This window comes from Gnatocerus cornutus, chromosome 3 (assembly GCF_029298725.1).
Source record: "Gnatocerus cornutus isolate USDA-ARS CGAHR chromosome 3, icGnaCorn1.1, whole genome shotgun sequence".
NCBI lineage: Eukaryota > Metazoa > Arthropoda > Insecta > Coleoptera > Tenebrionidae > Gnatocerus > Gnatocerus cornutus.
Genome location: NC_142235.1, coordinates 17,806,724 through 17,832,023, shown reverse-complemented (window position 1 = coordinate 17,832,023; position 25,300 = coordinate 17,806,724). Strand labels below are relative to the sequence as shown.

The 25,300-nt window shown below is 31.7% G+C and overlaps 1 protein-coding gene across 3 annotated transcripts in view; it reads right to left on the bottom strand.

Annotated features, from left to right (window-relative positions):
• AdamTS-A (ADAM metallopeptidase with thrombospondin type 1 motif A) overlaps positions 1 to 25,300 on the bottom strand; it is a 90,263-nt gene that overhangs the window by 43,254 nt on the left and 21,709 nt on the right. For all 3 annotated transcript variants that reach the window (XM_088032404.1, XM_088032406.1, XM_088032405.1), the window contains exons 4-6: positions 16,069 to 16,194; positions 15,858 to 16,009; positions 15,667 to 15,795 (exon numbers count right to left, since the gene is read on the bottom strand). In XM_088032404.1, coding sequence (XP_087888530.1) covers positions 15,667 to 15,795; positions 15,858 to 16,009; positions 16,069 to 16,194 — 407 coding nt within the window. The remainder of the gene's footprint in view (positions 1 to 15,666; positions 15,796 to 15,857; positions 16,010 to 16,068; positions 16,195 to 25,300) is intronic.

The following is a 25,300-nucleotide window of genomic DNA, read 5'->3' as shown; positions in this document are numbered from 1 at the left end:
ACACGTTTCCTGCATTAATGACACGTAATGATATAGGCAGAGGTGTGTGCTGCAATCATCGGACTTGCATGGAATGAATAAATCACCGAGTGATGAGGAGGCGTTGATTTTGGATGGGTGAGGTTACGTAATAATTGGGGCCATTCATTTTTGACCGGTGGAGAGAAATTGGTTTTTATATTTGAGGAACTGTAAGGCGGATTTTACGGCTCGAGGGCAATCAATGTTTGACGCGTGAGAAGCAGGCAACGGCGACGGCGGCATTTGCTGGAGAGACGTAATGTCGCTGGCAATTTTCGAAGCTTCTAATAAATGGCGCTACCAATGAAATGCATTTTTATGGAAAAATTAGCTTAAACAATAAAACAACTTGTATAATTCATACTTTGAGGTGGAAAAGTTGGCCACACTCATGGCGCAAAACTTAGAAGCAACTCTAAGCCGCCTCTCAAAATTACAATTAGGAATTTAGTGTGTCGACTGGAGAGATTGAAACTAGTAAATCCTGAAAATTTTGAACTTGTAACTCAAAAATTAGCCAATTTACGGGACTAAATAGAATGTTTTGTCCAAAATTTCCCACTTTCTCTCTGATCCTGATATACGAGTAACAATTTTTTCATTGAGTGGAAGTACAATTTTGAAATTTAGTGGGTTTAATACAGAGTTATAAACTAATAAATCCTAAAAAATTTAACCCTGCAACACAAAAACTGCCCAATTAACAGGATTACATAGAAGATTTTGAGAAAAATTTACACTTTCATCCTGATTCTGCTATAAAAAATTTTCATTTTTCATCGTGTGGAGATAGAATTTTGAATTTTAGTGTGTCTAATACAGTAATCAAAACTAGTTAATCTAGAGAATTTCAACTCTGTAACCCTAAAATTGACCAGTATATGAGATTAAATTGAAGAAAGAATTGCCAGTTTCTGTATGTTCCAGGTATTAAAATTTTTCATTTTTCATCGGGCGGATGTACAATTGTGAAATGTGGTGTATCTAATACTATGATCAAAACTAGTAAATGCTAAAAATTTCAACTTTGCAATTCAAAAATTGTCCAATTTACGGGACTAAATAGAAGGTTTTGGAAAAAATTGCCACTTTCTCCCTGACCCATCTATACAAATTTTTCATTTTTCATCGAGTGGAGGTACAATTTTGAAATTTGCTATGTCTAACACATAGATCGCAACTAGAAAATCCTAAAACTAGTAAATTGCAATTACGTAACCCAAAAATTGCCCAATTTACAGGACTAAATTGAATGTTTTGTGGAATATTGCAATTTTCTCCCAGACCCTGTAAGAGAATTTTTCATTTCTGATCGTGTAGAGATAAAATTTTTAAATTTGGTGTGTCTAATACGAACATTGTAACTTAAAAATCCTGAAAATTTCAACTAAATAACCCAAACATTGTCCAATTTAGGGAATTAAATAGAAGGTTTTGTAAAAAAATGCGATTTTCTGTCCGTTCCAAATATAAAAATTTTTTAATTTTCATCGTGAGGAGCTACAATTTTGAAATTTGGTAAATCTAATACAGAGATCAAAACTAAAAAATCCTAAAAATTTCAACTCTGCAACCCAAAAATTACCCAATTTACGGGACTAAATAGAAGGTTATGGGAAAAAATGCCACTTTCTCCCTGACCCTTCAATAAAAAATTTTTATTTTTCATCGAGTAGAGGTACAAATTTAAAATTTGCTATGTCTAACACATAGATCGTAACTAGTAAATCGTAAAAATTTCAATTACGCAACCCAAAAGTTGCCCAATTTACAGAAGTAAATTGAATGCTTTGTGGAAAACTGCAATTTTTTCCCAGACACTATTATAGAAGTTTTTCATTTTTGATCGTGTGGAGATACAATTTTGAAATTTGATGTGTCTAATACAGACATTGTAACTTAGAAATCCTAAAAATTTCAACTAAATAACCCAAACATTGCCCAATTTAGAGCATTAAATAGAACGTTTTGTAAAAAATTGCCATTTTCTGTCTGTTTCAATAATAAAATTTTTGAATTTTTCATCGTGTGGAGTTACAATTTTGTAATTTGGTGAATCCAATTCAGAGATCAAAACTAGTAAATTCTAAAAATTTCAACTCTGCAACCCAAAAATTGCCCGATTTACGGAACTAAATAGCAGGTTTTGTGCAAAATTTCCCATTTTTTCCCTGACTGAGTATTAAAAAAATTTTCATTTTTCATCGAGTGGAGGTACAATTTTGAAATTTGCTGTGTCTAACGCATAGATCAAAACTAGTAAATCCTAAAAATTTCAATTACGTAACCCAAAAATTGCCCAATTTACAGGACTAAATTGAATGTTTTGTGGAATATTGCAATTTTCTCCCAGACCCTGTAAGAGAATTTTTCATTTCTGATCGTGTAGAGATAAAATTTTGAAATTTGGTGTGTCTAATACGAACATTGTAACTTAAAAATCCTGAAAATTTCAACTAAATAACCCAAACATTGTCCAATTTAGGGAATTAAATAGAAGGTTTTGTAAAAAATTGCGATTTTCTGTCCGTTCCAAATATAAATTTTTTTTAATTTTCATCGTGAGGAGCTACATTTTTGAAATTCAGTAAATCTAATACAGGGATCAAAACTAAAAAATCCTAAAAATTTCAACTCTGCAACCCAAAAATTACCCAATTTACGGGACTAAATAGAAGGTTATGGGAAAAATTGCCACTTTCTCCCTGACCCTTCAATAAAATTTTTTTATTTTTCATCGAGTAGAGATACAAATTTGAAATTTGCTATGTCTAACACATAGATCGTAACTAGTAAATCGTAAAAATTTCAATTACGCAACCCAAAAGTTGCCCAATTTACAGAAGTAAATTGAATGCTTTGTGGAATACTGCAATTTTTTCCCAGACAATATTATAGAAGTTTTTCATTTTTGATCGTGTGGAGATACAATTTTGAAATTTAGTGCGTCTAATACAGACATTGTAACTTAGAAATCCTAAAAATTTCAACTAAATAACCCAAACATTGCCCAATTTAGGGAATTAAATAGAAGGTTTTGTAAAAAATAGCCATTTTCTGTCCGTTTCAAAAATAAAATTATTGAATTTTTCGTCGTGTGGAGCTACAATTTTGTAATTTGGTGAATCTAATTCAGAGATCAAAATTAGTAAATTCTAAAAATTTCAACTCTGCAACCCAAAAATTGCTCAATTTTCTGAACAAAATAGCAGTTTTTGTGCAAAATTTCACACTTTCTCCCTGAGTATTAAAAATTTTTCATTTTTCATCGAGTGGAAGCACAATTTTGAAATTTTCGATGTCTAACACATAGATCGAAACTAGTGAATCCTAAAAATTTTAATTACGCAACCCAAAAATTGCCGATTTTACAGGACTAAATTGAATGTTTTGTGGAATATTGCAATTTTATCCCACACCCTGTTATAGAAATTTTTCATTTTTGATCGCCTGGAGATACAAGTTGCTGTGTTTAATACAGAGATCAAATCTAGTAAATTTCAACTCTGCAACCCAAAAATTGCCTAATTTACGGGAATAAATTGCAGGTTTTGTGCAAATTTTCCCACTTTCTCACTGCGATATAGAAAATTTTCATTTTTCATCCTGTGGAGATATATTTTTGAAATTTAGTAGGTTTAATACAGAGGTCGAAACTAATAAATCCTCAAGATTTCCATTCTAAATCCCAAAAATTGTCCAATTTACGGGACTAAATAGCTGGTTTTGTGCAAAATTTCCCACTTACTTTCCGATCCTAGTTTATTTTTTTTTTATTTTTCATTTCTGGTCCTAGAATAATAATTTTTCATTTTTCATCTTGTGGAGATACAATTTTGAAATTTGGTGTGTCTAATACAGAGATCAAAACTAATAAATCCTGAAAATTTCAACTCTGCAGACCAAAAATTGCCCAATTTACGGGACTAAATGGCAGGTTTTGTGCAAAATTTCCCACTTTCTTTCTGGCTGAGTATTAAAAATTTTTCATTTTACATCCTGTGGAGACATATTTTTGAAATTTAGTGGGTCTAGTACAGAGGTCTAACCTAGTAAATCCTCAAAATTTCAACTCCAAAATCCAAAAATTGCCCAATTTACGGGACTAAATAAGAAGTTTTGAGCAAAAATTGCCACTTTCTCTCTAATCCTAGTTTAAAATTTTTGAATTTTTTATCGTGTGGAGGTACAAATTTGAAATTTGGTGTGGCTCATGCAGAGATCAAAACTACTAAATTTTGAAAATTTCAACTCCATAATCCAAAAATTGCCCAATTTACAGGACTAACTATAAAGTTTTGTGGAAAATTTCTTAGTTTCTCTCTAATCCTAATATAATTTTTTTTAATTTTTGATTGTGTGGAGATACAATTTTGAAATTTAGTGTGCTTAATACAAAGGTCGTAGCTTAGAAATCCTGAAAATTTTAACTCCATAACTAAAAAAATGCCCAATTTACAGAACTAAATAGAAAGTGTTGTAGAAAAATTGCCAGTTTCTCTCTGATCCTAACATAAAAATTTTTAATTTTTGATCGTGTAAAGATTAAATTTTGAAATGTGGTGTGTCTGATACAGAGATCTAAGCTAATAAATCCAGAAAATTTCAACTCTGCAACTCACAAAGTGCCCAATTTACAGAACAAAATAGAAAGTTCTGTAAAAAACGTCACAAAAATTCCAAGCCAAAATTAAAAATATAAACCGTAGAAATCTTAGAACAAGGTGTGAAACGAGTCGTGCTGAAAATCACATTTCGTTCTTTCAGGGCCGGATTAAAAAAGATCTGTCATTAGAATATTTCCTTCGTGTCTGCAAAGTTAAAAACAGTTCAGCGATTCGTTTTAATTAAAAGTGACATGCTTGTTATATTCAGATGATGATTTTGTTACTGAAGAATGTGTTTAATAAAATTTGCCAATTATAGAGTCAGTGAAGTTCGTCTGACAGAGTGACCACAGAATTTCTCTATTTTTGACGCCTTCATTTGCGAGATGATTATTAACTTAATTCATAGAATTTCTCCTCTGTTTAAAAATAAACGTCTTCCGCGACTAAATTTAACAATATCTCTCCTCATACTTAAAATAGATATTTTCAAGTCAAAGGTTATAGCAAATACGAAAAAAACTCTTTATTTTTATTAATAGAAACGCGGCTATAAAAAAATAAAATTAATAAATTTATGAAGTACCTCCTCATTAGAGGTTGATGGCATTTCTAATAACTCAATAAAAACATTTGTAATAAATCTTTTAAACTTGTTATAAATGAGTCACGACGCAACGGATGTTTTCAACAATAAGTTAAAATTAGCGGTAGTAAATCTGAAACTATACAGGGTGGCTCCTAAACAATTTCTATTAATTTTAAGCAAAAGTATGCGAACAGCGCACATCAATTTACCTGCTATATTATTACTACCACCTCTCATTACTGTAAATCATTACTTGAGCTTCAGTTGCTCAAGAAATAATAACTATGATTAGTTTTACAACATAGCGTAAAATCAGCGACTATCATCAGTAGTAATTTCGTCACTTCAATTCCTTTAATGAATCCGGAACAGAATATTATAATTAGGATTTGTTTGTGCAGTATTTAAGCAAAAAAATACCATTATGGTCGTGCGTGGGAGACGATTAATTAATGCGGAATTCTCAAACAGAACTTGTTATTTAATTAATAAATAATAGTAAAGTGTGAATGAATCATGGCGTCCTTGAGGTGTAATAAAGTAGAATATTACTTTATATTAGATTTACATAAACTGGATTTAAATGAGATGAGACTGTAATGTTAGACGTCACGTAAAAAGTGCATTCTGGAGCTTTTTTTCCAAATTTAAAATTAATTCCAATCTAACATATGCTGTTTAGTCAAGTCTAGTATTTATGGTCTGGTGCAGCCAATAAAGGTAATGTAGTTAAATTAGACTCTGATTTAGTTAAGTTAGTTTACCAAGTAATTTCGTTTTTCACGAATAAGGAAGAAAGCAGAAGCAACTTAATCAAGTTAAGTCTGTTGAGTCTTGTTTAGCTTAAATTAATCCAATTTAGGCTAATTTAAGTGGTCCAGCCTAGTATTATGTAATTTTCTAGCTTTATTCAAACAATAAGAGTCTATTTATTCGAACTTGTTTATTCAAGTCTAATTTACTTCAATTTGTTCCATGTAATGAATGCACATAATCTTAACAGATTACAGCAATACTACTTGTTTAGTCTAAGATGGTGTAGTTTATTTGTAGATTATTTAATCAAATAGTTTATTTGAATTTTTTTCATGCCGCTTTCTCTCTGATCCTGAAATAATATTTTTTTACTTTTTAACGTGTCGAGTTTTAATCTTATAATTTAGTGTGTGTAATCATGAGATTGAAACTAGTAAATGCTGAAAATTTCAACTCTGTAACCCGAAAATTACCCAATTTACGAGACTAATAAATATGATGTCTTGTGAAGAATTGCCACTTTCCCTCTGATTCTCGTATGAAAATTTTTCGTTTTTCAACGTGTGAAGATACAATTCTGAAATTTTGTATGGATAATATGGAGATCGCAATTAGTAAATCCTGAAAATTTCAACTCTGTAACATAAGTATTGTTCAATTTGCAGGACTAACTAGAAGGTTTTATGAAACATTTCCCAATTTCTCTCTGATCCTAATATAAAAATTTTTCATTTTTGATCTTGTGAAAACAAAATTTTGAAATTTGGTGTGTCTAATACAGAGATCAAAACAAATAAATTCTGTGAATTTCAATCCCATAACCCAAAAATTGCTTAATTTACGAGACTAAATAGAAGATTTTGTGAAAACCTTTACACTTTACCCCTGATCCTAGAATAAAATTTTTTCATTTTTGATCTTGTGGAGATAAAATTTTGAATTTTGGTGTGGCTAATACAGAGATTAAAACTAATAAATCCTTAAAATTTCAAATCCATAATCCAAAAAGTGTCCAATTTACGGGACTAACAAGAAGATTTTCTGAACATATTTCCACTTTCTCTCTGATCCTAATATAAAAATTTGTCATTTTTGATTGTGTAGAGGTACAATTTTAAAATTTGCTGTGTCTAATACAGAGATCAAAACGTAATTCCTGAAAATTTCAACTCAATAACCCAAAATTAAATTAATCGATTTGTGAAATTTTTTATCGTTCCGATCCTGGAATAAAAAATTTTCATTTTCTATTGCGTCGAGGTACAACTTTTCAAATTTAGTGTGTCTAATACAGAGGCCAGAAGTAGAAAACGCTAAAAATTTCAACTTCATAATCCAAAAATTGCCCAATTTGCGGGAGTAAATAGAACATTTTGGAAAAACATTTTTACTTTCTCTCTGAAGCTAATATAAAAAAAAAACAATTTTCATTGCGTAGAGATATAATTTTGAAATTTAGTGTGGTTAATACAGATATCGAAGCTAATAAACCTTGAAAATTTCAATTCAATATTCCAAAAATTGTCTTATTTACGGGACTAAATATAGGATTTTGTAAAAACCCCTTCTCTCTGATCCTACAACCAAAATTTTTCATTTTTTATTGCGTAAAGATACAATTTTGAAATTTGGTGTATTTAATACCAAGACTAAAACTAGTAATTGCTGAAAATTTCGACTCTATAATTTAAAAATTGCCCTACATAGAAGATTTTGTGAAAACGTTTCCACTTTTTCTCTGATCCTAATATAAAAATTTTTCATTTTTCATCGCCTAGAGATACAATTTTGAAATTTGGTGTGTCTAATGCAGATATCGAAACTAATAAATTCTGAAAATTTCAACTCTATAATCCACAAAATGCCTAATTTACGGGACTAAATAGATTTTGTAAAAAAATTTCCACTTTCTCTCTGATCCGAGTATATTCATTTTTTCATTTTTGTTGGTGTAAAGGCTTAATTTTGAAATTTTGTTTGTCTAATACTGAGACCAAATGTAGTAAATACTAAAAATGTCAACTCCCCAATTCAAAAATTGCCTAATTTACGGGACTAAATAGAAAGCTTTGTGAAAAATTTCTTACTTTCTCTCTGATCCTAGTATAAAAAGTTTTCATTTTTGATTGTGTGGAGGTACACTTTTGAAATTTTATGTGTTTAATGCAAAGACCGAAACTAATAAATTCTAAAAATTTCAACTCCATAATCCAGAAAATGCCAGAAAACTATAAAGTTTTGTAAAAATTTACTTAGTTTCTCTGATCCTGAAATATATTTTTTTTATTTTTAATCGTGTGAAGGTACAGTTTTTGAATTTTGTGTATCTACTACAGAGATCGAAACTAGTAAGCTCGGAAAATTTCAACTTTGTAAGTCAAAAATTGCCCAATTTACGGAACTAAATAGAAGGTTTTAAAAAAAAGTACCACCGTCTCCCTGATGTCGGTATAAATTTTTTTAATTTCACATCATGTAGGGTAAAAATTTTGTAATTTTGTATGTCTAATTCAAAGATCCAAAGTAGTAAATCCTGAAAATTTAAACTCTATAACCCGAAAATTGCTCAATTTACGGAACAAAATAGAAATTTCTCCGATCCTGACACAAAAATTGCTAATTTTTCATCGCCTGGAAGTACAATTTTGAAATTTAGCCTGTCCAATACACTCGTAAATCCTGAAAATTTCTACTCAATGATCCAAAAATTGCCCAATTTACGGGATTAAATAGACGAATCCTGAAACGGAATTGGTCCCACCGCGCCATTTTCGCCCATCTTCCCATACCTGACGTCATCCCAATAAACCATTTATCGCCTCGACATGACTATTAAACCGAAACTTTACACCGCCATCTCATCTGATAAAATCAATGATCCCAGATAATGAGAACACTCTTTATGATCAACTGTTTCATTTTCTTCCGATCGATATGAAGCAACTAATTTATTTTAATCGAATGTTTCTCGACCACGGTAGCCGACACCGCTCCGAAACAAAAGAATATTTATAGCCTTGTACCATTATTTAACGTACGATGCATTGTTGCATTGTTTTCTGGGTGAAATCATGTGGGCAAGTTTATTTTTTGGATAATTTCCTCGTTGCAGGTGGCGAAGAGGAAATCCACGAAATCGCGATTTATCGACGAATAAAAATGAAACTTGGCACGGACATCGTCCATAATTTGGCCATACTAAAAAATTTCATGACGGAAGTGATAAAAAGCGCTCCGACTGCCTAAATTATGTTACATTGTTGCGGGTCGGGCCGCCATAAATCCCGAATTAACGATTGAACGGCACGGATTTTCGAAATTTTTAATCATTGGTATTTTTAGCGGCCGATCTGTTTAGTCTATTTTTTATCGTGTTGATATTGGAACTAATCGAAAACGTAAACAGTAGCGACCGTTTACGCTTATTAGAAATGTGTAATTTTGTTTGAAAAGCGGTACGTGCTTTCCGGCGCGGATTTGAAAATAGACGGGAAAAATGGAGTACATTGTTACCGAATGTGCCGATTTAACAAACACTGATTTCGGTGTCGAGAAATTGACACGTTTCCCAGCGAATCGTGTCGAGGCCGGAGAAAATTCTTCGCTCCTCCGGGGTTCGACGCGTTGGGCAACGCCGTTTTATGAGGTTTGAGACATTTGACTTGATAATTAGTAGGACACCATGGGTGGTGGATGGGTTTCTAAGAAGGCGTTAATCAATTTGGACAACAACGGATTTTGTTTGCCCAAGCTTAGGTGCTTTTTCCCTGAATTTGTTTCAGGGTTTCACAATTCTCTTAAGAACACGATTATGGAAAAGTTTAATTAATTCATAGACGTTTGCTAATTATGGTAATTTACTTGCGCAGAAATTTATAATTTTGGGTTGGAGAGTAGTTGCACATTCATAGATTGCAAATATGGTGCTTGCCTAACAAGTCGACGGAACAACATTTCCAGACGTGGACACTTTTATTTACGTGATTTTATGCTTTCATGCAGTGTGGGAAAAATATTTCTTCCATAATTTCATGTACTGTTGCGAACGAGAAAATCTAACTCTACTAATAATCATCAGCCAGAGTGCATAAAGTGCCACTAACTCTCAATAGTTATTTATATTTGGACACCTGTAAGAGGATTTTACGGCTCGAGACCCAACTGGCGGCATTTGGTTTCTTCTTAATGCCGGTATAAAAAATTTCCAATGTTTGTCCTGTGGAGGTACAATTTTGAAATTTGGTGTGTTTAATGCAGAGATCAAAACTAATAAATTCTGAAAATTTCAACTTTGTAACCCGAAAATTGACCATTTTACAGGACTAAATGGAAAATTTTGTAATTTTTTTTCCATTTTCTTATTGATCCTAATATAAAATTTTTTTATTTTTGATTGTGTGGAGGAACAATTTTTAAGTTTGGCGTGTCTAATACAAAGATCTAAAATAACAAATCCTGAAAATTTTAACTTTGTAACTCGAAAATTCACCAATTTACGGGACCTAATAGACACTTTTGTGAAAAATTGGCACTTTCTCTCTGATCCGAGTATAAAAATTTCTCATTTTTGATTGTGTGGAGCTACAATTTTAAAATTTGGCGCCTCTAATACAAAGATCAAAAGCAATAAATTTCGAAAATTTCAACGCTATAACCCAAAAATTGGCCAATTTACAAGACGAAATAGAAGGATTTGTGAAAAATCTCACACTTTCTCTGACCATGGTATAAAAATTTTTCATTTTCGATTGTGTGGACGTACAACTTTGAAATTTAGCACGTTTAATGCAAAGATTGAAACTAAAAAATCCTGAAAATTTCAACTCCATAACTAAAAAATTGTCCAATTTACAGAACTAAATAAAAGGTTTTGAGAAAAATTTCTCACTTTCCCTCTGATCCTAGTATAAAAATTTTTCATTTTTAATTTTGTGGGGGTACAATGTTGAAATTTGGCGTGTCTAATACAGAGATCAAAACTAGTAACTCCTAAAAATTTCAACTATATAACCCAAAAATTGTCCAATTTACAGGATTAAGTAGAAAGATTTGTGAAAAATTTCGCACTTTCTATCTGATCCTCAAATAAAAATTTTTCATTTTAGACTGTGTGGACGTACAATTTTGAAATTTGACATGTCTAATACAAAGATCTAAACTAATAACGCCTAAAAATTTCAACTCAATAATCCAAAAATTGCTCAATTGACAGAACTAAATAGAAGGATTTGTAAAAAATTTCACACTTTGTCTCCGATCCTAGTATAAAATTTTTTTATTTTTGAATGTGTAGAAGTACAATTTGCAAATTTGGCGTGTCTAATACAGAGATTGAAACTAAGAAATCCTGAAAATTTCAACTCCATGACTCAAAAATTGTCCAATTTACAGAACTAAATAACAGGTTTTGTGAAAAATTTCTCACTTTCCCTCTGATCCTAGTATAAAAATTTTTCATTTTTGATTTTGTGGGGGTACAATGTTGAAATTTGGCGTGTCTAATACTGAGATCAAAACTAGTAACTCCTAAAAATTTCAACTCCATAACCCAAAATTTGTCCAATTTACAGAACTAAGTAGAAAGATTTGTGAAAAATTTCGCACTTTCTCTTTGATCCTCGAATAAAAATTTTTCATTTTGGACTGTGTGGACGTACAATTTTTAAATTTGACATGTCTAATATAAAGATCTAAACTAATGACGCCTAAAAATTTCAACTCAATAATCCAAAAATTGCTCAATTGACAGAACTAAATAGAAGGATTTGTAAAAAATTTCACACTTTGTCTCCGATCCTAGTATAATTTTTTTTTATTTTTGAATGTATGGAGGTACAATTTGGAAATTTGGCGTATCTAATACAGAGAGCGAAGCTAACAAATCCTGAAAATTTTAACTCCATGACTCAAAAATTGTCCAATTTACAGAACTAAATAAAAGGTTTTGTGAAAAATTTCTCACTTTCCCTCTGATCCTAGTACAAAAATTTTTCATTTTTGATTTTGTGGGGGTACAATGTTGAAATTTGGCGTGTCTAATACAGACATCAAAACTAGTAAGTCCTAAAAATTGCAACTCCATCACCCAAAAATTGTCCAATTTACAGAACTAAGTAGAAAGATTTGTGAAAAATTTCGCACTTTTCTCTCTGATCCCTGAATAAAAATTTTTCATTTTAGACTGTGTGGACGTACAATTTTGAAATTTGACATATCTAATACTAAAATCTAACCTAATAACGCCTAAAAATTTCAACTCAATAATCCAAAAATTGCTCAATTGACAAAACTAAATAGAAGGATTTGTGAAAAATTTCACACTTTGTCTAAAAATTTTTTATTTTTGAATGTGTGGAGGTACAATTTGCAAATTTGGCGTGTCTAATACAGAGATCGAAACTAATAAATCCTACAAATTTCAACTCCATAACCTAAAAATTGTCTAATTTACAAAACCAAATAGAAAGATTTGTGAAAAATTTGACATTTCCTGTCTGATTGTAATATAAAAAATTTTCAGTTTTTGTCGGATAGAGGTACAATTTTGAAATTTTGCGTGTCCAATACAGAGATCGAAACTTATAAATCCTGAAAATGTCAACTTCATAACTCAAAAATTGCCTAATGTACAGGACTAAATAGAAAGATTTGTGAAAATTTTCAGTTTCTCTCTGATCCTGGCATAAAAATTTTTAATTTTTCATCGCGTGGAGGTTGAATTTTGAAATTTGGTGTGTCTTATATAGAGACCAGAAGTAGTTAACACTAAAAATTTCAACTCTATAATACAAGAATTGCCGAATTTACGGAGCTAAATAAAAAATTTTACACTTTCTCTCTTGATCCAGGCGGCATTTGCTGAAGAGCCGTAAAATTAATCGTTTTGACCAACAAAACATTTAAAACTGACATATCTGACAACGCCGCTTGCCATTTTCGAGTCTTCTAATAGATGGTGCCACCAATAAAAATTTAATTTTAATTTTTGGGGTGGCATCAGCATAAATAACAAACCAACTAAAAAACCAATTCTTCGATAATTTTATATACAATTGCGAACGAGAGAATCGGTACACTGAACTCTCACTAGTCATTAGTGCATCACAGTTGAGTGCATAAAGTGCACGCGCTTTGATTTAGTGCCACTTATTTAAAAGCACAAACTCATAAAATTTGTTTACCGCACTTGTTTTGTAATTATGATAACAGACTTACAATGTTTCAAGTACCCGGCAGTTGTACCAACAGGAAAAAACAATACCACTAAAAGAATTACTTAAATTAAATAGTGTTGCACCACTAGAAATGAATGAATTTGTTTATTACTATGTAATTTATCATTATTTATTGTAACTCAAGTTGTTACCAAAACAGGAGTTACGAAACAAAGTTCCTAAACATGCAACACTATTTATAGAACTGTCGACGACACCGAAATTCTTTTAAACATAAAATGCTAATTTTTCATTCATATCTTAAAAGCCAATTCAGAATGAACATAGCCCAACTATTAAATATTTATGATAATATACCGTAACTCCGATAGATGCTTTTGAAGCCGTTGACAACAAGAAAGCTCTGATCGATAACTAAAATATTTAAATTCAATAAATGTCCATTGTTTCCAAGAGATTTATTATTAAGAATTCCGATATCGTCGGTAAAATTACATTATAAATTTAAATTGCGTTTCGGATCAAAAATAAATCTGATGATGTCGGATCAATAAAAATAAAAAAAAAACATTTTTCATCGTGTGAAGGTCCAATTTGGTGTGTCTAATACAAAGATCTAAACTGGTAAATTGGTAAATTAAAAATTTTAACTCTCTGATTCAAAAATTGCCCAATTTACGGGTCTAAATAGAAGATCTTCTGAATACTTGACACTTTCTGCCTGATGCCGGTATAAAAATTTTTCATTTTTCGTCGTGTGGAGGTACAATTTTAAAATTTGGTATGTCTAATACAGAGATCGAAACTAATAAATCCGGAAAATTTCAACTCCATAGTACAAAAATTGCCCAATTTACAAGACCAAATAGAAAGCTTTGTGAAAAATTTTCAACTTTCTCTCTGATCCCACTATAACAATTTTTCATTGTTGATTGTGTAAAGGTACAATTTTGAAAACTGGCATTTTTAATGCAGAGATCAAAACTAATAAATCCTAAAAATTTTAGTTCTATAACCCAAAATTTACCTAATTTACAAGACTAAATAGGAAATTTTGTGAAAATTTAGTTTCTCTCAGATCCTAAGAAAAAAAAATTGCATTTTTGATTGTGTGGAGGTACCATTTTAAAATTTGGTGTGTCTAGTGTAGAAATCTAAACTAATAAATCCTGAAAATTTCAAGTCTGTAATCCAAAATTTACCCAATTTACAAAACCAAATAGATGACTTTGTGAAAAATTCTGATCCCAGAATAAAATTTTTTCATTTTTGATTGTGTAAATGTACAATTTTGAAATTTGACGTGTCTAATGCAGAGATCAAAGCTAGTAAATCCTGAAAATTTCAACTTCATTATTGAAAAATTCCCCAATTTACAAGAGATAATAAAAGGTTTTGTGAAAAATTTCTCAGTTTCTCTCTAATCCTAGTACAAAAATTTTTCATTTTTGATTGTGTATAGGTACAGATTTAAAATTTTGCATGTGTAATACAGAGATCAAAACTAACAAATCCTGAAAATTACAACTTTATAACCGTAAAATTACCCAATTTACAAGACTAAATAGAAGGATTTGTAAAAAAATTCTCTCAGTTTCCCTCTGATCCCAGTACAAAAATTTTTCATTTTTGATTGTTTAGAGGTACAATTTTGAAATTTAGAGTGTTAAATACACAGATTAAAACTAAAAAAATCTTAAAAATTTCAACTTCACAACCCAAAAATTGCCCAATTACAAGACAAAATAGAAGGTTTTGTGAATGTTTTTTCAATTTCTCTCAGATCCTAAGAAAAAAAATTTGCATTTTTGATTGTGTGGAGGTACAATTTTAAAATTTGGTGTGTCTAGTGTAGAAATCTAAACTAATAAATCCTGAAAATTTCAAGTCTGTAATCCAAAATTTACCCAATTTACAAAACCAAATAGAAGACTTTGTGAAAAATTTCCAACTTTTTCTCTGATCCCAGAATAAAATTTTTTCATTTTTGATTGTGTAAATGTACAATTTTGAAATTTGATGTTTCTAATGCAGAAATCAAAGCTAGTAAATCCTCAGAATGTCAACTTCAGTACCCAAAAATTTCCCAATTGACAAGAGAAAATAGAAGGTTTTGAGAAAATTTTCTCAGTTTCTCTCTAATCCTAGTACAAAAATTTTTCATTTTTGATTGTGTAAAGGTACAAATTTAAAATTTTGCGTGTGTTATACAAAAATAAAAACTAATAAATTCTGAAAATTTCAACTCCATAACCGAAAAAATTGCCTAATTTTTTAGACTAAATAGAAGGCTTTGTGAAAAATTTCCCACTTTGTCTCTGATCCCAGTACAAAAGTTTTGTTTTGTGTGGAGGTACAATTTTGAAATTTGGTGTGTCTCTTGTAAATCTCTGAACTAATAAATCCTGAAAATTTCAACTCTGTGGCTCGAAAATTCTCCAATTTACAACACTTCATATAGAAGATTTTATAAAAAAAATTGTGTTATCTAACTAATTTTTGTCATTACAACACTCACCATTCCGTTGCAAAGCGACACCGACACCGACGAATCCACATCATCCTTGATCTTCCCCGTATAATAACACCCATAAATCCCCTCGTCCTGCTTCACCCGATGCGTGAAATTATCAAAAACTTGAGTAACCTAAACCCACAATCAAAAAAAAAAATCAAAAAAAAAAATCAAAAAAAAATCACTACACTCACATGCAAATCTTTCGCTAAAGCTTGATCATTATGTTCAAGTTCCAGAAAAAGCTGCCTCCCAAAAGCTTCAATTTCGTACCGAGGATGAGGATCCCACACTTCCGCTTCTTTGTGGCGGAAATGCCCACTGTGGTGTCTTAAAGGCGGTTTGTCTGGGGGTGTAAAAACAATAATATTAAAATATAGAGAGTTTTGGGGGCTCAAGTCTTACCGTAATTGTTGCGCATTTGGTCAAAAATGATGTCGTGGTTGTGGAGTGGCAAAGGGCTGATTTTTTTGGGCTTGACGTAGTCCACTTCGCTGTCGAAATCGGCGAGGTGCGACTTTTCGATGTATTCTGAAAAAAAAAAATAAATTTTTGAAGTGTCTTTTAAGAGAAAAAAGTTTTAAGATGCGGACAAAATTCTAGAAGAGCTGCCACCTGTTTTGATGTCGACTTCTCAACATAAACCATCTTAAATCATGACTTAAGTGACTGTTTTGATTCTTACCATAAAATATTTTCTCTAATGGCCATTAAAACCATATCTCTGATAAAAAGTAAGTAAACACAGCTCCCAAGCATTAGCTTTTAAACTTGAACTAAATCTGTCCATCTTTATGATTTCAGTGTTTCTTCTCATGGATATGTGTGTCGTTAGGATAATAATAAATAACTTTTCAGTGTCACACGCTCAACTTCATTAATCCTCGTCCAAATCCAACAAACAAAAATAGCCCCAAATTTCCACTCTTTCTCCATAAATTCCAACAAAACCTGCAAGGTTGCCGTTTCGAAAATCGGACGATGCTGAGTTGCATATAAAAACCTGAACGTCGACCACAATTTAATGTCCAGTAAGCAATCCGAGCCATCAATAAAAAAAATCGCTGCCTCCCCTACTGCGGCCATAACCGCACGTTCTTCTTTTTTCCCCTTCTCCAGTTACACGCTTTCGCGAATTGGGCGAGTAAGATTGCGGGAAAGCAGTAACTTGAGGGGAAACAGGCCCGGACTCCTCACAAACGGTAATATAACAATTGAACACACTCATGGCGGCGAGAGGGGAGGCGACGGTGCCAACTCCGATCTACTTGATTCAAAATAATTATTGCTTTGTCCGGAATGCGGGATTTTTACAGACGGGGTTTCTGCAATACAATAAATCCCGATACGGCCCACGCGTGGAATGTTATAAGTTGTAAAGACACATTGTATTACGCGTTTTATTACGTGCATTTTTGCGAGGAATTTACGTGCATGCAGGCGAGAATGAGTTAACGTTTACGGGCTTCGAGACGATGCAACAAAACAAGTGACGTTATTTTATTAATAAAGTGTGCCTTGGGGCAAGGTTGCACATCTCCACGTTAATATTTACCCACTTGACTGCTGAATTGGACGCGATAATTACAATGATAACTCTGTTTACTACTGGAAAACTCATTAATCACCTTTGAATTTTTTCATTCTCAATGACTTATTTTATCGCGAACGCGGAATGGCCGCGGGAGGGGAGGCACAACGCCACTACGACTCAGGGGTAATGGCGGCGTGAGGGGAGGCACAGCGCCACTACGCCACTACGACTCAGGGGTAATGGCGGCGTGAGGGGAGGCTGACGTTATAACCTCAACCCCGTGACTCTCGTGACGGCGGCTTGAGGGGAGGCTACCAGAAACTGGGTGAAAAAAACCGCCAATGCCGCAAAATAACACAGTCGTTAATATAAAAATAACAAACCATTGACCCTTTGTCCAAATGCCGATAAGATAAACGAATCCATTCATTACAAATTACGATGTAATTAGTCGTGATTAGTCCAATTTGCGTTACTTTAATGTAAATTTATCGAATGACGTGAATCGGTGGGGGCTTTGATCGGTGTAATTTTAACTGGAAGCGCGGCGCTCGTAAAACCATTTAATATTCATATTGAGGAACAGATGTAGAAAAAAATTGTGATTCGAAACCGTAAAATCGTGTATTTATAGGTTGTAGTTGGCTCGGTTGCTATATAACCGATTAGTGTCTGGTCATGCAATAAAAATACCGAAGAGACTCGGACGCTTGATCGGAATATTTATTTTTGGATTTTGGCGAGATTTTTTCCGAAAAAAAAAAACGTTGTATTACAGTTCATTGTCTGCATTCTTGGCTGGCGGGATTATGATGTGCCCTAATTATATTCACTCTTGAAGTTTCGGTGAGGTTGCCATTTAATTATTTATTTTTATGAGGGCTATTAACGCATTCTTGGCACTTTGAGAGCCAATAAATGGTGGATGCGCCGGAATAATAGATTGAAACGGCTATTTTAGTAGAGTTGAAATGTTGTTTTCAATGGTTTAGTCTCCAGAACTGCTCGGAGAAGTTACAGGATCATATTTACCCCACACAAAAACAGTGAGAATAAAACAATAGTAAGCAATAATTAAACGACTATGTTAACCCATTTTGCCCATGATATAGTGGTCAAATCCTGTTGAATTTGAGACCAATCGAAAAAGCGTTTCGAGGTCTATAAGTGTAGCAAATTATATTCAAATTGATGAAGTTGTTCAAGCAAAATATGAAAAAACCCAAAAACTGAGCGTGATAAAACAAATTTTCATGTATAATTTTTTCAATTTTTTTTTACTTTACATCGTGTGAAGGTACATTTTTTTAATTTGGTGTGTCTAATACTGAGATATAAACTAGTAAATCCTAAAAAGTTCAACACTGTGACCCAAAAAACACACAATTTACGTGAAGAGATCTAAACTAACAAATCATAAAAATTTTAACTCTATAACCTTAAATTTACCCACTTTACAGCACTAAATTGAAGGTTTTTTGAAAAATTTCTCTCAAATTCTAGTACAAAAATTTTTCATTTTCGATTGTGTAAAGGTACAATTTTGAAATTTGGTGAGTCTAATATAGAAATCAAAAGTAGTAAATTCTAAAAATTTTAACTCTGTAACCCGAAAATTGCCCACTTTGGAGGACAAAATATAAACTTTTTTAAAAAATTGACATTTTTTCTCTAATATTAAAATAATTTTTTTTATTTTTGATTGAGTGGAGGTACAATTTCAAACTTGGTGTGTCTAATGCAAAAAGCAAAGCTAGTGAGTCCTGAAAATTTCAAGTCTGTAATCCAAAAATAGCCCAATTTACTGATCTAAATAGACGACTTTTTGAAAAACTTCAATCTTTCTTGTTTGATACTAGTATACTATATAAAAAAATTTCATTTTTCGTAGTGTAAACGTAAAATTTTGAAAATTGGCGCGTCCAATGCAGAGATCAAAACTAATCAATCCTGAAAATTTCAACTCCATAATCAAGAACTCACCCAACTTACAAGACTAAATATAAGATTTTATAAAAAAATTTCCAGTTTTTCTCTGATCCTAGAATATAAAATATTTTAATTTTTGATTTATTGGAGGTACAATTTTGAAATTTGGTGTCTAATACAGAGAGCCCCCAAAACTAGTAAATATTACAAATTTCAACTCTATAATCCTAAAATAGCCCTATTTACAGGACTAAATAGACAACTTCGTAAAAAAATTCCCACTTTTTTTTTATCTAAGGATAAAAATTTTTCATTTTTCGTCGTGTGTAGGTAAAATTTTGAGATTTGGCGTGTCCAATACATAGATCAAAACTAATAAATTCTGATAATTTCAACTCCATAACCCAAAAATTTCCCAATTTACAAGACTAAATAAACGAATTTGTGAAAAATTGTCCACTTTCTTTCTGATAATAGTATAAAAAGAGATACATTTTTGAAATTTGGTGTGTCTAGTACTGAAATTCAAACTAGTAAATCCTGTAAATTTCAACTCCATAACACAAAAATTTCCCAATTTACAGAATTAATAGAAGGTTTCGTGAAAAATTGCTTTTTTCTCCCTAATCCAAGAATAAAAATTTTTATATTTTTATCGTGTGGAGGTAAAATTTTGAAATTTGGAGTGTCTAATTTAAAGATCAAAACTAGTTTATCCTAAAAATTTGACTTTGTAACACAAAAAGTTCTAAATTTACGAGACTAAATAGAAGGATTTGTGAAAAATTGACACTTTTTCGCAGATCTTGGTATAAAACTTTTTCATTTTTTATTGTGTAAGATAAAATTTTTAAATTTGGTGTGTCTAATTCAGAAAACTGAACAAGTAAGTCCTAAACAATTTAACTCAATAACCCAAAAATTGCCAAATTTACAGGACTAAATAAAAGGATTGGTAAAAAATTGCTACATTTTCCCAGATCCTGGGAAAAATATTTTTAATTTTTCATCGTGTTTGAGTACAATTTTGAAATTTGGTGTGTCTAATTCAGATATCTAAACTAGTTAATCCTCAAAAATTTAACTTTGTAACCCAAAAATTACTAAATTTACGAGACTAAATAGAAGGATTTGTGAAAAATTGCCACTTTTTCCCAGATCCTGGAAAAAAAATTCATTTTTAATCGTGTGCAGGTACGATTTTCAAATTTGGCGTGGTTAATTCAGAGATCTGAACTAGTAAATCCTGAAAAATTTAACTCAATAGCCCAAAAATTTCAACTCCATAACGCAAAAATTTACCAATTTACAGAATTAATAGGTTTCGTGAAAAATTGCTTTTTTCTCCCTAATCCAAGAATAAAAATTTTTATATTTTTATCGTGTGGAGGTAAAATTTTGAAATTTGGAGTGTCTAATTTAAAGATCAAAACTAGTTTATCCTAAAAATTTGACTTTGTAACCCAAAAAGTTCTAAATTTACGAGACTAAATAGAAGGATTTGTGAAAAATTGCCACTTCTTCGCAGATCTTGGTATAAAACTTTTTCGTTTTTTATTGTGTAAAGATAAAATTTTTAAATTTGGTGTGTCTAATTCAGAAAACTGAACAAGTAAGTCCTAAACAATTTAACTCAATAACCCAAAAATTGCCAAATTTACAGGACTAAATAAAAGGATTGGTAAAAAATTGCTACTTTTTCCCAGATCCTGGGAAAAATATTTTTAATTTTTCATCGTGTTTGAGTACAATTTTGAAATTTGGTGTGTCTAATTCAGATATCTAAACTAGTTAATCCTCAAAAATTTAACTTTGTAACCCAAAAATTACTAAATTTACGAGACTAAATAGAAGGATTTGTGAAAAATTGACACTTTTTCCCAGATCCTGGGCAAAAAAACACTAATTTTTCATCGTGTGCAGGTACGATTTTCAAATTTGGCGTGGTTAATTCAGAGATCTAAACTAGTAAATCCTGAAAGATTTAACTCAATAACCCAAAAATTTCCAAATTTACGAACCCAAAAAAAAATAAAAAGATGCCACTTTCTCTCTCTCGGAGCGCAATAAAATTCTACAATTAATTTTTTAATTTTTATTTATTAGAACATCGATTATTGAGTACGATCTCGACAGAACATGAATTTATTACAGTTATGTACATGCAAAAATGCAAATGCACTCCATTCATAACTGCAACAATATTCAGCCAGCGCTGTCGCCACCTGTCCAAAATATGCCAAGAATGCTCCGCGGCTACAAAAAGCTCTGTCATTATTATAATAAAACGGAAGATATTTTAAATATAAAACTTGAATCATTAATCAGTTGTCAATCGGAACATTCCGGGGATTGTATCGTGCTAATTTCGACCCTGCAGGCTCTGTCCATTAATATTAATTTTGAATAAAAATGTGTAGCTTGTAACTTGTCGGAGCACAAAAACCTTAATCCAGATGCTGTCTCAATAAAATTTTACAAATAAACGGCGGCCGTGTTTATTTTTCTGGAAAGACAAGCAAAAGCGAAAGTGTTGGACCACCTTGTACCATATACAAATTTATGCTACAGTACGACCCATTTAGTTATTTATACTAGTTTCTGATAATTTCGTATTTGTATTGGCAAGAGTTGAGTAAGCGATCCGGATTATTACACGGGGGCTATTTATTTTCAACTTATCTAAATATAATGGGCAATTACGAAAGAATGCAAAATCACAATCAATTAATTCCCAATCAAATTAACACGTCACTCAATCTCCAAACGTGACTTGTAGGAGTAAAAATCGTGAGCTTCATACTGTGTCAGTGTACATTTTATCGACTTGATCGAATTATCAGAGTTGAATTGATGCTGTGCTGTCATAACAGGTCTATTCGGCATTGAAAACGACCGCCAATGTTGTTTCCTCATTCAACACTTTCACGCAGAGGTGAGGCCAATGTCGCATCTTTCCAACAGGGGGGCTATCAGAGGGGAACCGTGACCATGGCCGCCGGCGGAGAGACGCGTCAAAGTTGATGGCCGCCAGAGGGGAGGCAGCGAAATTCAGAGGGGAAGCTCGCCGAAATGATGGCGGCCGGAGGGGAAGCGCGCCGAAAAGTCAAAGTGGGATAATGGCGAGCCTAGGGGAGGCTGTATAAATCTCGTGAGAGAAACGCGGCTCGAATACTAACACGAATTAACGGTGTCGAGACGACACGTGGTCGACTGTCGATAAGGTCGATGATCGACATCGATCAATCCTTGTTAATTGGAGACCACCTGTTGGTAACAGTTTTGCGACAGCGGCCGGCGTCGCGACGCGGACGCTATAAATATCGGGGTTTACGAGGCTCTTCTTTGACTTATTAATTTGTATTTAACGAGGGACCTTCATCTAGACCGCATCAAATAAACAAATCCATTATGGTTGAGTGCTTTCGGTAATAAAATCATCCCGACATGAATAATACATACGGTTTTGTTGTAACGTAATGCGAGATCACAAACGGTCTACTTGGCAGGAGTTAGTAGTTCTTGTTGTACAAACGAGACAATGACTTGTTGATGCTAGAAACGGTGTGAATGTCCGGCGTTTGATAAGAAACTTTTTCTCATCAGCAAAGGAGTTTACGCGGAAAAGCCTTACCAAATTTTTGAAAAATGGAAAAAAAACTCAGACTTTAGTGAAGGCTGTTTTTGTCGATGCAACCTTCTTCCCAGCAGGAAGTTGATTTTTTCAACAACACACTCGCAGGTGTGGGCGCACATTTTATTACAGTTTCTAAAATTTGTGTGTTTCGCTCTATAATTTTACAATTTGGTGGAGTAAATAGACGACTCAAAAATTGTAACTTCCCTAAATTTCATAGCAGGAGCCCTAAAATTACCTAAATTACGAATTTTATATTATTTTCTTCATTAATACGTCCAACGATTTTGTGGCGATTTTGACTTTGAAGAATTAAAAATTGATGGACATATTACTTTCAAAGTGTTTATTAAGTGCACACAATTACAAAAATTTATATAAAAATGTCAATTTTACGATTTTTTGTTTATTAGACAAACTAAAAACACAATTTTTTTTATTGAATTTCTTCAATTTGGCATTTTTACCGTTGCAGAAATGCAATTTGCTAGACTTATTGCATAAAACGTTTTTAATAAGTGTGAAAAATTTCAGGATTTTCAAACAAAAATTACAAATTGGAAAGTTCTTCATTGATAGGTCTACTTTAGATTCCAAAATAAAAAATTCTAAAATTTGTGTCTTTCGGTCTACAATTTTGTAATTTCGCAGAGTCAATTTATAATTCAAAAATACTAACTTCCCTAAATTTCATAGTTGTAGCATCAAAATTATGAAGTTTATTAGTAAATTTCGAAATAAAAATTTCAAAAATTTGTGTCTTTCAATCCACAATTTTGCAATTTAGCAGAATTAATATACGACTAAAAATAGTAACTTTTCCAAGTTTCATAATTGTGGCACTAAAATTACCAAAACTACAAATTTTAATGGTAGATTTCGAAAATTTTTGGTTCGTCATCAAAATAAAAATTTGTTACATTGGCGTCTCTTTCTCTACAATTTTGCAATTTGACAGAGTTAATTTTCAACTTAAAGATAGTAACTTTTTTAAATTTTAAAGTTGTAGCATCAAAATTATCAAAATTACAAATCTGATTAGTGGATTTCGAAGATTTTTAGTTAGTCCTCAAAATAAAAATTACTAAAAGTCGTGTCTTTTGCTCTACAATTTTGTAATTTGGTACAGTCAATTTATATCTCAAAAATAGGAACTTCTCCAAATTTTAAGGTAGTAGCACTAAAATTACCAAAATTATGAATTTTATTATTGGATTTTAAAAATTTTTGGTTTGTCTTCATAGTAAAAAATTCCAAAATTTGTGTTTTTTGCTCCACAATTTTGCGATTTGGCAGAGTTAATGCACGACTCAAAAATAGTAACTTTCTTAAATTTCGTAATTATGGGCCTAAAATTACAAAAATTACGAATTTTATTATTAGATTTCAAAAATTTTTGATTTGTCTTCATAATAAAAATTTACAAAATCTGTGTCTTTCGCTCCATGGTTATCCAATTTGACAGAGTTAATGCACGAGTTAAAAATAGTAACTTCCCCAAGTTTCATAACTGTGGCGCTAAAATTACCAAAATTACGAATTTTTATACTCCTCCAGTAAATTTCAAATATTTTTGCTTCGTCGTCAAAATAAAAATTTGTGTCTTTTGCTCAATAATTTTGCAATTTGGTAGAGTTAATATACGACTCTAAGATAGTAACTTCCCCAAATTTTAAAATGGTAGCACCAAAATTACCAAAATTACAAATTTTAATATTAGATTTCAAAATTTTTTTATTTATCTTCAAAATAAAAATTTTCAAAATATGTCTTTCGCTCCACAATTTTGCAATTTGGCATAGGTAATACACGACTCAAAAATAGTAACTTCCCTCAATTTTAATGTAATAACACTAAAATTGCCAAAATTACGAATATTAATAGTGGATTTCGAAAATTTTTGTTTCGTCGCCAAAATAAAATTATCCAAAATTTGTCTTTTGTTCTACAATCTGGAAATTTATTAGATTTAATACACGATTTAAAAATAGTAATTTTTCCAAGATTCATAACTGTGGAACTAAAATTACCAAAATCACGAATTTTATTATTAGATTTTAAGAATTTTTGGTTTGTCTTCAAAATAAAAATTTCCAAAATTTGTGTCTTTCGCTTCATAGTTTTCCAATTTGACAGAGTTAATGCACGATTTAAAAACAGTAACTTCCCCAAGTTTCATAACTGTGGCGCTAAAATTACCAAAATTTCGAATTTTATCGGTAACTTTGTCTCCAAAATAAAAATTTCTGATTATTTTGTCTTTTGCTCTACTATTTTGCAATCTGGCAGAGCTAATACACAACTCAAAAATAGTAACTTCCCCAAATTTTATAGTTGTAAGACAAGAATTACAAAAATTAGGACTTTAATAATAGATTTCAAAAATTTTGCTCCGTCTTCAAAATAAAAATTTCTAAAAGTTGTGTCTTTCGCTCTACAATTTTGCAATTTCGTGGACTTAATACACGACTCAAAAACAATAACTTCCCCAAATTTCAACTCTCTGGCACAAAAATTACCAAAATTACGAATTTCAC